This window comes from Pocillopora damicornis, chromosome 4 (assembly GCF_964200805.1).
Source record: "Pocillopora damicornis chromosome 4, jaPocDami1.2, whole genome shotgun sequence".
Lineage (NCBI taxonomy): Eukaryota > Metazoa > Cnidaria > Anthozoa > Scleractinia > Pocilloporidae > Pocillopora > Pocillopora damicornis.
The window spans coordinates 7,116,645-7,133,524 of NC_142673.1; the positions used below are offsets into that span (position 1 = coordinate 7,116,645).

The window sequence follows — 16,880 nt, forward strand, 5'->3', positions numbered from 1 at the left end:
TTAACTTCCTTAACCACTTCATTATCTGATTTTATTAATTAATCTAACGAATTACAAAATTAACCCAAGCTTTCAGTTGTTATCTGAACATCTCTGAGCTCCCTTCACTTGCACGATGCTTATCGATTGTACTAGGAAAAGGGAACTGCAGGAAGTCCTGTCAATTTGTTGTCAGTTATCTAAATATTGAATACCGCACGATCGCGATCAGCAAGATTTTCCTCGCATATTTCAATGTTATCCATCTTTTAACAGTGAGTTTCATATCAAAGTTTTTTAATATCATTTCATTATTTCTGGTTTTACCCTATTTAATTATTTTATTATTTAATCATTGGCTCGCTATGCGAACGATACTGAAAACTGAATTGAAAACACTCGCTGTAAACTTTTATCTGTGTTGTATATCACTACAGTGAAAAGCCGTGAAACATCTTCATAACAAGATTTGTTTCAGTAAATTGAATAGTAAAAATGGCGAGTTTTGAACTCGGTAGTGAAACGAAAAATACTTTTTATCTTTCACGGGCGTGAGACAAAGAAAAAGCTTCCAGACTGATGGTGTAAGACTCGATTCTTTATGGTAATTCAGAATTTCTTCCTATTTGTCCCAGACGCGTCACAAGACGAAAAACATCCTTCTTTTAGATTAGTTAAATGAAAAACCTTTCTGAACTGCTCTAACTGCTTGGAAATGTAAAAGTGCTACTAAAAATTGGTAATTTCGGAAAATCAGAATACCTAGCAACTTTAGATAAAAGAGACCATCGACGTAGGGTCTGTTGTATTTCACTTGCGTTTCGCATTATGTACCTTATTACTCAAAAAATAATTGTAAAGTGCTCTCTACATTTCAAAAAATTCTCATCCTCCGGCTGCTAACAGAACTAAGCTAAGGCTAGTTTCTGTATGACCTTTTAATCCTATTATTGAAAGAATAGTTCTTTGCTGTCTTCACCGCGAAATTATGAATTCTTCAATGAACTGGAAAGCGTGCATTCTCAACTGCTCATTGAAGGCACTGCAATTTAAGACCGGGCCTCTTTGATTTTTCCAACCAGCCACTATAAAATAATGGAAAGGGAAAGAGTCATTTAAAAATTCCATTTCTTTACTAATAAGTACAACTGAGGTGTTATAAGCGACCGAAAAAGTTTTGCGTCATCTACGTCTTTAAGGTCGTACTTTTCAGTTTGTCGAGTTACTTCCACTCACATGTAAACGTAAAGGAGCACAGGAGCCACTCCTTAGCTATCGCCAGTGGGGATGGGGATGGGGATGGGGGCGGGGGCGGGGGCAGGGGCAGGGGCAGGGGCAGGGGCAGGGGCAGGGGCAGGGGCAGGGGCAGGGGCAGGGGCAGGGGCAGGGTTATAGGATATTTTCATTTTTTTCGGGGTGGGGAATCAAATAGTTTTCAGGGAAAACGGAGAAGGGATCAGTCATTGCTAACAGAGTATATAAAAAATTGACTGCCAATGAGGGGATCATCAGAATGCTACAGAGGCTCGTGGGGGGTGGGGGGGGGGAAATCTGGAAAATTATACTACGACACATCCAAAATCCTCCGACTTCCCCCCCCCTCCCCCCTCTGATGATAAATAATGGCCGATCCCTACTATCGAGAGAAAATAACATCAAATTTTACCTGAGCCACTTCTGGGCTGGGCGTCAAAATTTTCGTATCGTTTGACTGCCGTTTAAATATACCTTTTGCTTTAGATTTGTCCTAGAAGAAAACGACAAGGAAAGAAAAAAATGTCAAGTTCAGTTTAAATACTGACAAATGAAGAGTTGTCATTTGACAGTTCCTGCAAAACATATAAAATGGTTAATGCCTGCATGCGCACGCAATGTTGAAGCACAAATATGTTGCTAGGCAACAAAGCCTACATTTTCGGCGTGTGCAAACTGGCGGCTGTGGTGGCTTCGATCTGCGTTTGGTCTAGAAAACTTAGGGGAAAAAATCAGCCAATCAGATGCAGATTATTAAACTACGAGCTGTCTCTCCTTTTCGGCGAAGACGGCCGCGAGAATTAAAAAGATCAGTGAAAAAAATTAATGTTTGTGTGTCGCACGGAACTGTAGCGCCCCACTCACAGAGTACTGCGCGACACGCTAACATCGGTTTTTTTCACTAATTTTTTTCTTTTTCCATTTGCGCGACGGACTTTGCCGAGAAGGAGGGACTCCTCGTAGTCTACAACGGAAACTAATTTTGACTTGGTAACTCCTGTTTTCCTAAGCTTAGGGCAATTTACGGATTTTCATTTTTTTGAAGTCTCATTGAGTCCTTTCATATCTGCCTTTGTTCTAATTGACGGTTGTTATTGGTTTGGTTTTGGTTTTGGTTTTAACCCTTTAACTTCCAGAAGAGATTACCTTGTAAATTCTCTCTATAATATCCATACATTATCCAGCCACCAGGTAATGAGAATACTCAAACTTATCAGGAAGAAGTTGTTATCTTAATGTAACACCAAATTTATTATTTACAAGGAATTGTGTACCAGTTAGAAGGGAGAATTAACAATCAGATCTTGGGAATTAAAGGGTAAAGACACTCGCTAGAAATGTGCCTAGTACTATTGTCGACGTTAGAATCTTACCGGCACTTTTAGAACAAGTCTTTCTCCTTCAGTTGTCGGTTCACCATTGAGTTCGTCAAATCTACACATCCAATCAATTTGCCACGCTTCAAACACTTCTGTTTTACCAGCAACTATGATGTGTCTACCGAAGGTGATAAAAAAAATTGTGAGACCAATTAAGGAAAAATTAACCTTGTTCAAAGTGCAATAAAGCTTGTTCAGTCGACACACAAGAAAATAAACTTGTTACCGACATTTTTTATAGAATTAAAGACTAGATAAACATCGTGAAGCCTCTGGCAAACAACTTAACTGCGAGACACTAAGAAATCATCATATTTTGCGAAAAATTAATTTGATACATCTACGCATAGGTAGGAAGACTTTACATGGAAAACCCATTTAGACAGTATCGCGCATGAGCAGAACATTATGTAAGGGTAGTTATTCGAAGGTCACGAAATTAAGTCTCGACTAATAAATAGTAGAAACTGAAAATGTGTTGGACAATGAAGAGATCTGGTGAACACAATCAACGCTTTCTCCTTAGTATCAGAACTTACTTGTTTGTGATAAGAAGTGTTTTCTTAATGTTAAGACGACTGTGACAGAAATAAGTGTCGTCCACCAAGACAGCTCTCGTTTTCTTAGTTTCCTGGTTTAGGGAAAAAAAATACACCATAACTCAACATTCTCTAAGACTGCTCATAAAGATAGTTTGTCAAACAGAATATTATCATGACGTTACCTGCAGTACGGCGTTTCCTAGGGCTTCGTGCAGATTATATGGCTTGATTACCTGTGAACAAATAAATCAATTTATTATATGGCAAGGCAGTATTGAGGTAAATCCGAGCGTACTGATTTGTTCTTACTTGGTCGGGATTTTGCCATACGGACGGTTTCCACGCTCGGTAAATAAGAAGCTCATACCACAAAAAAGTACTTTTTCGCGCCGAACAGATCAAAGTCTCTCTCTTTGACGTAATGTGTCGATCAATTTCAATCGAATGCCGAAATGAATCTTGGAAAGAACTGGCTTCGCTCAAGTCTCTTATTGATTTCAAAAACTTGCACAATTCTGTAGACCAATCGCGTTTTCCCGCGCTTAGAGTCGTTTACATCTATTTCACTTCAGTTTTTATTGGCTCCCTGAAAAGATAACATTTTTCTGATTTTCTGTTATGATTTTTTTGGGTATGGTTTTACGACATTCCTCATCTGGTATGATTAACGCTTTAATTCCCATTAGTGACCAAAACAGAAATCCTCTTTACAATATCAGTACAATATCAAGCGGAAAAATCATGAGAATGAAGAAAAACATCTCTTTATAGGGGATTAATTGTTGATTCAATACCAACGTCTCCGAACTAGCATCTTACCAGTTGTATGGCAGACAATAAGAGGAATTCCTAATGAGATCTAAGGAGTGATTAGGTTAAGGCAAATTAAGTGTGTAAGTCACCTTGTCAGCGTAGAAACATCTGGGTGGTCGTAATCGTTTAACTTCACTTCCACTGCTGGCAGAACTGCAAAGTAGGAAGCTCAGTTTCAAATGACGGGTAAGCATGAAGAATTCTAACACAAATCTCGGAAATTTTGAGTTGTGTTCACACGCGACATAATGGCAGAAAAATTTTGCCTTTTGTTCATACGTGACATTATGGCAGAAAAATTTTGCCTTCCGTGGCCTTGTAAACTGACAAGTTGTCGTCCAAAACATTCTCAATATTGGTGCCAGTGTTGTATTCAAAATGTATTTCGGATTCAACTCGACAGAAGAATGATTATAGAATGATTACGTTCCACCATTTGCGTTTTAAGTTTATATCAAGGTAAGAAATGAAAGAGAGAAAGTAATGCCAACTATCCCCACACGCGCTTCTTCAAACTCTCTCCTGGAAAAATTGTCAATCGAGTATCAAACGTTTCCCGGATTTCAATGGTTATGCTTCACTACGTTCTGTGCTTAGGAAACGACAAAATTTCAGGTCAATCAGGTGCAAAAGGAAAACCAAACATAAGTTGGTCACTTGGTCACAAAGGTTTGAATACTGGACCCAAGAAGACGGCAGAAATCGAGCCTATCCTTTGTGATGCTGATAGGAAAATTCTTTGCCAAAGCAGTTGTTTACCGAACGACATACGGTTTAACAAAATTAAAATCACATATGAATCTAGTAATGGCCTAACTCGCCATAGCACTCTCTTGGAAGTTCAGTGGTTGAACATCGGAGCGCGGAATCCAAAGGTCTGAGATTCGATTCTTCGTGGGGATTCGGATTGTTTTCTTTCTCCCACACTCGTGACAAGACGAAAACAATAACGTACTTTAAAAAGATGTTAAGTTTTGAAATGTAACTAACCCTTTAATTCCTTCGAATGTGCTGCTCGCAAAGTCAACCAAACCTCCGGCAGGACGTGCCACTACACCAACTACACCCTTTCCCAGTCCCTTGAAAAACCCCGCGGCACCACCAGCCTTTGCGCCTATAAAAATGAATGACAAGTGAAGGAAAACAGATAACTCCGTAAAGATGTCCTGATTTGTGACGGGTTGGAGACGGAGTTCTTAGGTACGAGAAGAGAACTTCCACATTTAGTTGGAAGGTTACGGAATAAAAATTCATGCGAGTCTTTTTACCCCTGACGGTGTTTAGAGTCTGATCAAAGCCGAACTGGTAAAAATAGAAATTCTCTATGAAACAAAAAAACGTAAAAGACCCAATTGGCAATTTAATAAAATCACTTTTGTAAAAAGTGCATTTTTTAACTGAACTCACCCTGCACTGGTTTGGTCACTATCCCTGTCACACCTCCCACAACGCCCTAAAAATACACAAAGCAAGCAAAAAATTACAGAAATAACAAAGTGCAATGGTTTCTTATCACTCACTACAAGCGATCACGACATGGTCACGTGCGTTTTCTCCGCGCTCGAACCAATTTAATTGCCTTTTTCTTGCTTTTTCGGTCTTGATTTGCTTTGTTTTGTTTTGTCGAAGAGGTCCTATTAATTTCGTACGAAAGTTTCCTTCGTCCTGATTGGCCGGAGTGATTTCTTTGGATTAAATGTTATGACAATCATTCGCATGCACGCATAAACGCCCGATGTATAAAGTTCACATCTACATGCCATAAAAAAAAAAAAAACCTGAAAAAAAAACATGTTACGTCGAGAAACCGCCTGGTAAGTAACACAACATTCCTTTATTCCGTCTATAACTCCAAGTTCTCATGACTTTAATTGACGTCCAATTTTAAAGTCTTCCCTTGAGGTTATCAAAGCACTCTAGCGTTAGCACTTACTTCAAGTAGTCCCTTCCCACCCCTTGTGAGTCCTTCTTTGACATTAACAGGTTTCTTTCCCATCGCCTGCCTCCTCTCCTGTTGGTATTTATCATCCATTGTTAGTGCAGCGATACCTTTCCCCAGCGTTCCAGTTATACGAGAGACTGCACCAGCCGCACCACCTGAAAAACAAACAAACAAGAACATTTGGAATATCAAAATACTCCATATGCCCAGGGGTTAATCACCAGAAGAAGTCAGGTAAAGCAGTCAAAAGGTTGCGTTCAACGAGCTAAGTAGCCTGCGATGCTGGATCACCAAGTTTCTATATCATGCAAAGACTAACACTATGGCCTCTCCTCCAAGACGGAAATTAGACCATCACTATTAACCTTCCAGCAACTCGTTTGGTTTTCCTGATAGTATCACAGAATAGAGAGAGACATGAGGAGTAAAGTGTCTTCCCCAAGAATTTAACTTAATGATCCGGTCAGGTTTCAGTCCAGCGCGTGAACAAGTCCAAAAAAAGGAGTGAAACCTGGGCATAGATTAACATCAACATACCAACAGTGTGACCAAACAAGCTCTTGGCGCCAATCATCAAACCCTCTGCGAACTCGCCAGGACCCTGGATAAGACCCTAGCACAAACAGAAACAACAGTATTTGGACTTAACTCAGTTTTTGCAATTCCGTCCACTTCTATCTTTGTTTCTATTCCACGAACATACTTTATAAAGGATCGCTGACTCATTTTCAGGCCAATGACTGAGAGGGACCTGGACACAGTCCTTCAAAATGGTAATTGACACGTACAGAAATGTTTTACTTGTGTGAATTGCAGTTTTTTTCAGTTAAAATCAGAAAAAAATTGAAAAAAAAAGAAACAACACAAAACAATAAAACAAGTAATTATCGATACATAATGAGAATTATGAAGGGGAGATTATGACAACAATTATAATTACAAACGCCAAAGAATAGTCCAATATTTTGGTCTCTCGCTGACTCTCTGAGTTAAATTCGAGTATCATTTGTCTTTTAAAGTCATCCATCAAACTTACCTGGTAAGGTTCGTAAAAGAAGTCTCTCGCTCCTTCCTTCAGGCCGGTAAGCAAAGCAAACGGATTTCCTAATACATCTAGCCCCAGTACTAACACGTATAACTGCTTCAGTGCCTGAATTAAAAAAAAAAGGCCGAAAGAATTAATCATTATTGTAATACTTACGATCCACTTATTTACCTGTCACAATCAATTAAAGTTCGGTGAGCGGATGGTTGTTCTGGATTCTGTAATATGAAGCAAATAAGAGTATGTCTACCAATGCATGGATGACACTTTAATCAATACCAGCCCCCCCACCCTTGGATTTCGTTACTTTTCAAAGAAGGTTCACCTGTACCCATCTATACAGATGGATTAAAGCACTGTAGGAGTAAAGTGTCTCGCCTTAGAACACATCAAAGTGACCTGGCCAGTGCATGAACCAAACTCCCTGACCCAGGGTCCCGTAAGTCTCCCATCATAGAGTACTGAATAAATTCACCTGACTACTGTAATGCTTGATGGCGACTTCCATTAACTGCTGCTGCGTATAAACTTTGTCCTTTATTTCGAAATAAGCTAGCCTGTAGATACAACATAAACGAAACTGTCTGCCAAGCTCCTCTATAACAGGTAATAAATATGTGACAAATCATAAGAGAGGGTAGGTCACCAACCCCTAACCCTTTAACTCCCATGAATGACCAAGACAGAATTATCCTTACAATATCAATACAGTATCAACCAGATAAGTGATGAGAATAAAGAAATATATCAATTAGGGAATAATTAGTTGATCCAATTCTAAATTTCTGAACTAACATTATAAGAATTGTATGGTTGACAGTAAAGAGAATTACAAATCTGACCTAGGAGTTAAAAGGTTAAACAAACAGTTCACGTCAGTTCTATTTTCTTTTTTTCCTAAGAACTAAATGCAAAGCACAAAGCATTGGTAAAGTCTGTTCTTTCGCTTGTGATTCAAACATAACTCCACGACAAAAACAATTAAACGGTAATTGTCGACACATAATTTTTTTCCCCTCCAGTTCACGTGATTTGGGCTTGTCTTCTGCTATAAGAAGTAGCTGTGTATTTGGCTGCATAGCAAAAGGTGGAAGGTTTCCACACGGGGCGGGGCTAGTGCTTCGACCTACAATCTTTGTTATAACTCATGGAGCCAAGCACCGGCTCAAGTTTTTTACCCTCTCTTATCTCCTTTAAGACACCATGGCAATCAAAGCAAAGACCTCATTTTGAGCCAGGTATTATTGTTGGCACCAAAAGGAAGGGAACACTTTTGACTGGGAACATAGCGTCACGATAGGAAACCACAAGTGTGAAGAGGCATTATGACAAAATTATCGCACAAGTTTATGGCTGAAGAAAATGTTACCCACTTGAATTCTACATCTTGTACTTCAGTGACTGCTACCCCGACACTCTTGAGCAACAAGCTTACAAAACCGCCACCGATAGCTGACTGAGCCTTTTTGGCCTCAGCACCGCCACCCAGCTGAGAAAAACTGACATGAATCTGCAGGAAAAAAATCAAAATCAATGTCTTCTCATTAGTCATGTGATCACATCACCATTCGGTTAAATGAACTAACTTGAGAGAATAACTACATATTTAGCCATCCAGGATAGCATTGTTTTCAACCTTGACTGATCATAACCAAAGATCGCGCAACACTACTTGAGGATATCAATTAATCGTCCTCCACTTCTTTCATGGGAAAGGAGATCAATTCGTGCTTAAAGAAATTTTCCATAGAATTTAAAAAGTACTCCACCATGGCAATGGCCGGACTTTTCTTCGTTCTGTAATTGGTCGAGAAAACTTGGGCCATCCCCTCAACTGATCAGATGCAACACCAAGACCAATCGCGATGTCACTTCTATTTTCACGCCATCATAGTAATTTGCCTACTTATTAATTTGAGTTTCAGTGGGCACCTCGCGGTAATTTCCCTTTTTTTCTCATTGGAGGTGCTTTCTTTCGTTTGGTTTTATAATCTTCAATCGAAATACGCCCTTCATGAAGTGAAATTAGATTGGGTTAGTAATCTAGAAATTTTTACGCTAATTATATAAATTTCCTGTCTGCTATTGCGTCATTAACTCTTTAACTCCCAGAAGTGATCAACATGAGACTTCTCCCTATAATATCCTTACATTATATAGCAAATAGGTAATGAGAATATTGATCTTACACCAAATTCTCAAAACTAATTTACAGGGATATGTGAAGCAGCTAGAGGGGAGAATTAACAATCAGATCTTGAGAGTTAAAGGGTTAATTCGATATGATCACAGAGTCAGGTTAGAGGAGGACAACCGGAAACGATACCTTCAATGGTGATAGATGAAAGAAGTCGAAAAAGTTTCTGTCAGTACTTAGGGCAGCCTGGAGAGAAAAAAAAAGATAAATAAGCGTGAATTTTTAAATGACTACAATATAAACAGGCATAATTTCAAGACCAGTGAATTACCGACCTGAACGGCAAACGCCTCTCCAAGCTTGTCATGAACCATTTTTTTGTCCAAAGCATACTGGCTGGACTGTGAAAACAAACGTTCGACAAATTCTAAGTATACTGCGTTTCTACCCTGAGATGCCTATTTAACAAGCTTCCAAAGATGAAGTAAAGATATTTTCGAAAATAATCCACGTTAATAATAGTTTTGCTTCCCCGAGGTGACTTCTTCCTGTGATTGGACTGGGGTTTTGGGGCCATAAAAGCTTCCATAGAAGCCTGCACCCCATTACGTCACGCAGACTTTATTTTGGCCTGTTACGCAACATTTCTAACTTCAATTAACATATTTTAGTTTTTTAACTCTTATTTTTTTTGCATAAACGATTTGATTTTCTTTTTTCTTCAAAACTCTCGTGTTTTTTTCAATCCGTGATCCTATCCGGTCCGATCCGGTTCGATCCAGATTTTCTCTACGCCGACCTTTGTTTTGGTTTTATCGTACCATAGTGGATATGCAGCCCGATGCAGTAAACGCATGCGTGAGCTAAATGAATACCGATTAGAGCATCCTTACCTCTTGGCCTGTGTCAATAGTGTCAAACGAAAATAATCCAATACAGGCCATGATAAAGCCCATATCGACCTTTACGTCCATCTCTTGAATGAGAACCTTGAAGTACCTGAGTAAGAAGAACACGAGAAGTAGAGACCAGCAAACTGTTTAAATAAACCAGATGAATCATTGCTCTGAAATTTCAATATTCTACATCAGTTCGGGTAAGCTAAATTCCGCGACAAAATAAATGACACATGACCACTTAGATAGATCGCAATATTCTGGAATAGCACATCAATGTTGTTCCTAGTCCCCTCGCTAACACCCTCCTCTCCCCCCCCTCCCTGTACATTGTTACACCGAATTGACCGTGAATGGGGCAACGGTAAATTACGGAGAAGTGTAGTTCATTTTCAATGTTATTTCCTAGTAATTCCTGTTCAATGAGATTAGTGATTGCTATGTGTCATCTCATTTTGTCGTGGATTGTAGACTAGTCAGAAGATCATAGTTTTGGAGTAAACTTTTTATTAAATACCATTTTCCAAACCACTCACTTGATCTCATTCACGTGCGTGTGCTCCTCTTGCTTTGCGACTAAACTCACTTCAATGTACGGCTTTGGTTCTAAAACACAATCGTAGAGATTACTGCAAGATATTTGGTTTTGTCAACTGAGTTGGTAATGTAACTTCGGTACTGTACAGAGTTTCAAAGCTGACGTTTCGAGCGTTAGCCCTTCCTCGGAGCGAATTACTGATTACTGAACGTACTGATTACTGACGGGTAAATTGTCCTATCAACGCTTACAGTTTTGAAATTCACTTTGCAAGGAGGATGCTGGCTCACATTCACCTTCGTCACTTACCACTATCAGCGGCGATTGACTTTGGAGGGGGCACTGGGAAGAGTACGGTCTGGAAGGTGGCACCTGGGACTTGGCTGTCTATCTGTAGAGATACAAACATCCTCATTTAGACTGATGGAGTCTTAACGATCATACTGCACAAAATCAACGGGCAAACAAATCTTAGTTAATTTTAGTTTTGAAACACTGGATTAGTAACCAAGCTTACAGTGTCAGCAGGGTTTCCAAGAGAGGCAGAACTTAGTGATCTACTTCACTGAGCTAAAATGATTTAAGTCTTGTTTGCCACAATTCTCCCTCAGTTTTTCTCTCGCTCACCTGAACCGAATTGATCTTTGTAGAAAGTGTGAGTTCATTTGGCGAAGATGTGTACTCTAATGAAATTCCTGGAGTAAATGTTCTTCTGATGTGCTGGCGTGTAGGCCGGACAATCTCCATTTGTTTAAAATCAACCTGGAAATGGTGGACAACATTTACTAAAAGCGTGAAACAAAAAGAGCAAAAAAATATGAACTTACACTTTAAGTTCTATGGTAAAAAATTCGTCGCTATTAGAGAAAACATGAACAGAAGGGTAATGATCCCCTACAGATTTCACTCTTTCAAGGGCCAATCGGTTGCTCTCGGGGCTTATCCCCGTTTCCATAACATAAAATAACTAGGGGTATTGTCACTCCTCCTTAGTGAAAAGGTAAGCAACCGCTGAAGCACGTTTGTTCTCTTGGGCGGACTGAAGCATTGTGACCACCTTATCATCCAGAGTTCAACGCACCTACCATTAGCCCACCATGGTTCCCGTGATACTGTGCGCGCTAAATGCCGGCAACTGTTTGCCAGGGCTCGAAATTAACTTTTTAGTACACTTGCAAAGTTTTGCCGATAAGGATTTTTTCGACACACAAACGGTGAGACCACAACCAAATTCTCTCCCTTTGAAATGTCACTGGCCGTATCTGATTTAAAAATTAGAATTGATATTTCGCACAGCCAATTGACGAGCTGAAATTTTTAATGAAAACGGTATTAAATATTTGGTTTCCTTTGCCGTTGTCCTGACAGCCACCAACAATCTACTGCATGTTTGGGAGACATTGATGATTCTCACTAACAAACGTTTGCTAGTGTATATTTTCCTCACTCGCAGTTTATCAAAATCACTCGCATTTTGCGAGTTCGCGAGAGTTAATTTCTTGCTTGCCTTTCCTGAGTGTTCCCAACAGCTCGCTGGTGTACATTTAAACTCCCGGGCGAACAAAAGCACAATGACCCTCGCCACGCCTCGAGTCCAGCTCTCACTCTCCGACGTGTAGCGCTAGTCTTAGGCTACCGCGCCTCCCACTGCATCTTCCACCTCCTCCCACTGCTCCTCCCAACTGAGCTGAAGGCCGGTAAAAGCTGATTTACAGCACCAATAAATTTGACCAACAAGAACAAAAAGTACAGATACTCGCCTCCAAGTCGCCACTCTTATAGATGTAATTGGCTGTGGCTCCTACGGCAATATCTCGCTGCAAATTATTCCAACCAGCTTCTAATTCATTGCAGAGGCGTAACTTGAGTGCCTTCCATCTTCCTTTCTTCTTCTGCTCTTCCCAGATAATATCACTCCTACAATAATAAATTTCAGATTTTTCATAGATTCCCAGAAATTAACTGTACTCCTTCACGTAGAAAAACATCAAACAACTTCACTTTTAACCCACTGTCCGGAGTAAACTTTTAACGTTATTCTTTTCACCAGTGTACTGTCCGAGTTAAGAAAAAAAAACTAAAAGAAAAAAAGGAAACGAGAAAAAGAAACGATAAAAGTGAGGATCTTACGGTTTAATTCCGATGTATGCCACCTCGATACTTTTTTCATTGTTCACAAGAGACAAGCCAACTCCCTGAAGTGCCAAAGTGATGCACTGTAAGGGGCGCTCCTTTAGTTCCTTGGTAAGAGAAGTAAATAATACAAAACATTCAATGTGTAAGAAATATTAGCATCAACTAACTTTATGGCCAGCCTCACGGAAGGGGTGGACGTAAAGTGCAAGTATTGACTTGAGAAGAAAGAATTTCATTGCAAGTGGAAAGTTCATGAGGAGAGTTCATTAGATGCAGAGCTGCAAAACGTTTGAATTAATAAATGAAGCGAGCACCGCAGTACTGGGCTGCAGTTACTCAGTATCTTCTGCATCAAAAGAAAAATTACCACTTGAGCTCTGAACGCCAGTGTAAAGTCATCAATGATGAGGAGCACGCGCTGCAGACCGTCCAGGAAGGTGGAATAGTAAAACTTCTTACCATGGTTCTCAAACTTGTCAAAACGCGTCTACAGATAAAGCAGAATAAAAACATCATCGCATAACTCTAGCAAAAGGTGCTGAGTGGTGCATCATCGATTTCTTACAAGGTAAAGGAGCCATAATGATGAGAATTCCAATCCTGGACTCCAACCGAGAGATCTGAGTTGAAAGCGGGCGGCCCAGGTTCGCTAGATAACAACAGGGTTTCTTTTCCAGGTGAAACGTAAGATGAAACCTCATAATTTGTTTCTTGTTCATATTGGTAATTAAACCGGAATTTTCAATTTGAACTGACGTCTTACTGAAATTTCAGCGCACCAAACACGCTTGAACTTCTCACATGATTGGGAGACAAAATCCGTCAAACGAACCGGGTCGAAGGTCCTTGGTAACCTGGAGATATGTTGCAATACGGAAAAAAAAGGCGTTGTAAATACTTCAATAACAACAACAACAACAGTGCTTACTTGTGACAAATCAGTGGTGATTTTCTCTTCAGATCCTTTGACAAACCAGACAAACTCTCTCGAAGCTAAGGGTTCATCCCATGTGAACAAAACGCTCTGGTTAGGATGTAAACAATGTTCCTTACACCTGAAAAACAAGTTACAGAGGCACTCGAGATGACCATCAGGGAGCGAGAAGAGAGTTGATACTGCTAATAGTTATGTGGCTTTTACCCACGTCCGTGTTCCTTCTCTCGTGCTAAAAAACTGGCTTATAAATCTTTTAAATTCAGTTCAATGATCTGAATTTGACTTAAAGCCAGCTCCGCGTTTCTCCCATCACTTTTTAACCCTTCAACTGCAAAAAGGGACCAAGACAGAATTTCTCCTTATAATATTAATAAAATATCAAGCAGACGAGAATAACGAAAATCATCGATTGGGAGATTATTTGTTGATCCTGTACCAAATTTGTCCAACTAATATCAAAAGAATTGGGAGATGCTAAGGAGAATTACTAATGAAACCTTGAGAGTGAAGTCGGAGTCCGAGTCATTATCAGAGGCGCAGTGCGATATGTTCCGATGAAAATCGAACTGAAGGAATCGGGAGCAGAGTACGGATGCCACTTATGATTCCGACACTTACGATATATGAACACTAGTTTGTTATATTCGTTAACCATAGGATAGATTGAGGACGGATCAGATTTCACAAGATAAGCGTCAGGGTCTCAAGCAAAATTGTATCGAAAAAATTGTATCGATCGGATTCTCCCAACTCCAGTTCTGTCAAATTTATGACACCGCTGACGACCGCTAATTTCAATTTTCTAAAGTTTGGAGTCGCATTTACAATTCCAACTCCGTTGCACAAAAAAACCAGCCTTTAGTGAGCTTACAAAACTTGCGCTTTCTTTGTAACTTCTTTCTTGAACGAGAAGAGGTTTTATGCAATTTCATAGTAAAAAGAGTCCCAAAACACAGCAACAGTGCAAGTGCACAGCAACCAAAACAAGTGTAAAAATTATAGCTTCCAGTTATCTAGTGTCTTCTGATAATTAACCAGTAGTTAACAATCCTGTAGGGTTGAGTTAGCCCCGTATTACTTCCTTTCGGTTTACAAAAACACAAAAAAGCATTTAGCCAATATTCATTCATGTTTATCTCAACCTTCGTCAAAAAACGCTAAGTCTCTATTGAACTTACTCTTTCTGTTTATAGCAGATGTCTAGCTGAGTGCAGTTCTCCAGTCTAACGGCAGCTGCTCCGGTAAAGTATGGTGTGATAGTTATGATAGCTGCATTATCTTTTGTACGCATGTCGGCACACACAGCCCCCACCTGAGAATAGGAAAGTTATATGTCAACACACAGCCAATGTTTTTCCTGTAAGGTCCAAATCCGAGACCAGGACGCGTCATCGTGTTTATTTTACAGGAACCGGAATAAGCTTTATTGAGTGCCGTAAAACCAGAATAGTAATCACAACAGCCAATCAAAAGAAGGAAAATTTCTCAAAGAACCAATGAGAAAGTAAAAATAAGCACCTTGCCTAGAGCGCAGAAAAACACGAGTTACCAAGTCAAAGTTAGTTTTAGTTTTAAATCACATTGATTGAAATATTGGCGCAAGTGTTTTGGACAAAATACGTAGTAAAGTAGAGCGAACACAAAGAGATTGCAAATTACCTTTGGCAATCGATTAAGATTACTCTAAGAGTAATGAGTGATAACAGGATCACAAGGCTCTTACGACTAGAGCATCATTTCAATAAGAACCTTCCTTAGCCGCAACCTGCAGATTCAGGCTTGAAAAAATTTAATGTATCTCTTTTTCTTAATTATTTCCCCTGAATTACAGTTGGTATAGGCCATAACGAACTTTCTATAAATCGTTGCTGTAAACAAGTCGGCAGAATTCTCTAAAGAAGAGAAAAGATTTATCTCAGAGAGGTTTCAAGGTGCGACAGTTTTGGTATCAAAATACCAAGGCTGGTTTGCCTTCAATTGCATTGGGAACACGAGTCTCCACACACCTTTCCGTTCATTCTCAGCAGCAAGGTGATGTCGAGTTCGAAGTCAAAGCTTGGTGATACTTCTTCATTGTCCCCAACTCTGATAGCCAGGTTCTTGGATGGGAACGAATTTGGCCAGAATGGTACACACTGAAAACAAACAAACACACAACAAATGGTTTGAACCCAAGTGTATCTGCTGATCGTGCAGAACTACTCCCACCTGGTTGATCAGACTACACAATAAAATATAGGATACCTATGGATACAAGTCAAATGTGACTTGAAGCCAACAGATCAACCCTAACCTTCAACACCGAGACCAACAATTGTGTTTATGTAGGTAACGTAATTGACAATCCCCCAAATGGGACTTACAAGGACCAGTACGAACAAATTAAAACATTGTGAATTAACGTAGTGTTTAAAAACTACAACCGGCAGGAGACAGTTTAGCTGGCCACATAGAAAGCGAAGGAAAAGAGTTTAACTTGGGAAAACCGAGAGAAAATCCAGTGAGAAGCAGTGTGGAGGACTTGAACCCAAAACCACTAGATTACATGTTCAGCGCCCTAATCATTCTGCCACACTGCCTCTAAACGAAATATAAGACAAATTGAAGAAGATGACAGGAACACACACCTCTCCTGGTTGAACTTTAGTCCACTTCGAGTCTGGCCCCTTCGAGTCTGACAGCGATACTGTGTACTACAGCGGGAAAAAGGAACATTTACAGAGAGGTCAAAAATGCAGCCTCCGTGACATTTGTGAGTTGAATTCGGAAAAAAAGAAGCTTGATTACACCAGAAACTATGAATAAACATTCTAATTATTACCTCTGTGTGATTATTTATCAGATTAAAAGGCGTGAATTCCACAATCTTGGTTAAACTGAAGTAGGATAGGGTTGTCTGCATACCAATCTGCAAATGATTGTGACATTTGGGAGATTTAGAACCTTACTGTGCGGTAGAGTTAGAAAGCAAGAATTGGAGGTTTGCTGTTTCACTTCCAACCTTTCGGCAATAATATGAAAATACCAAGAATCAAAGAACATGACAACTTCCTTTGTTCAAGTACTAAAGCTTTTTTAAATACCTCGTACAATTTCCCATCCTTCGTGATTTTTAGAGCTCCCCCACTGCCTGCCGCGTCCAGAGAAAATTTATTGGACCAATCTGATTGGGTAAGACGAACAAAGGCCTGCCAAATACCATTAAGTTAGAGAAATTATGACGATTCTCACCATTTAAACATGGATCACAAAAGAAAAAGTACAAGTCACAGCAAGGGATGA

General features: G+C 39.7%; 1 protein-coding gene across 3 annotated transcripts in view; it reads right to left on the reverse strand.

The window, feature by feature from the left end:
• The window catches only part of LOC113679104 (intermembrane lipid transfer protein VPS13A), a 62,458-nt gene continuing 45,578 nt past the window's right edge, over window positions 1-16,880 (reverse strand). For all 3 annotated transcript variants that reach the window (XM_089204447.1, XM_089204446.1, XM_089204445.1), the window contains 28 exons: window positions 16,682-16,786; window positions 16,420-16,506; window positions 16,226-16,291; window positions 15,605-15,733; window positions 14,777-14,910; window positions 13,590-13,716; window positions 13,029-13,148; window positions 12,656-12,765; window positions 12,286-12,442; window positions 11,153-11,287; window positions 10,835-10,916; window positions 10,524-10,593; window positions 9,985-10,090; window positions 9,427-9,492; window positions 9,281-9,337; window positions 8,328-8,464; window positions 7,430-7,511; window positions 6,946-7,059; window positions 6,447-6,522; window positions 5,901-6,064; window positions 5,375-5,420; window positions 4,958-5,081; window positions 4,057-4,120; window positions 3,337-3,387; window positions 3,152-3,243; window positions 2,607-2,730; window positions 1,646-1,726; window positions 1-1,064 (listed from right to left, as the gene is read on the reverse strand). In XM_089204447.1, coding sequence (XP_089060573.1) covers window positions 1,029-1,064; window positions 1,646-1,726; window positions 2,607-2,730; window positions 3,152-3,243; window positions 3,337-3,387; window positions 4,057-4,120; window positions 4,958-5,081; window positions 5,375-5,420; window positions 5,901-6,064; window positions 6,447-6,522; window positions 6,946-7,059; window positions 7,430-7,511; window positions 8,328-8,464; window positions 9,281-9,337; window positions 9,427-9,492; window positions 9,985-10,090; window positions 10,524-10,593; window positions 10,835-10,916; window positions 11,153-11,287; window positions 12,286-12,442; window positions 12,656-12,765; window positions 13,029-13,148; window positions 13,590-13,716; window positions 14,777-14,910; window positions 15,605-15,733; window positions 16,226-16,291; window positions 16,420-16,506; window positions 16,682-16,786 — 2,742 coding nt within the window. In that variant the 3' untranslated portion in view covers window positions 1-1,028. The remainder of the gene's footprint in view (window positions 1,065-1,645; window positions 1,727-2,606; window positions 2,731-3,151; window positions 3,244-3,336; window positions 3,388-4,056; window positions 4,121-4,957; window positions 5,082-5,374; window positions 5,421-5,900; window positions 6,065-6,446; window positions 6,523-6,945; window positions 7,060-7,429; window positions 7,512-8,327; window positions 8,465-9,280; window positions 9,338-9,426; window positions 9,493-9,984; window positions 10,091-10,523; window positions 10,594-10,834; window positions 10,917-11,152; window positions 11,288-12,285; window positions 12,443-12,655; window positions 12,766-13,028; window positions 13,149-13,589; window positions 13,717-14,776; window positions 14,911-15,604; window positions 15,734-16,225; window positions 16,292-16,419; window positions 16,507-16,681; window positions 16,787-16,880) is intronic.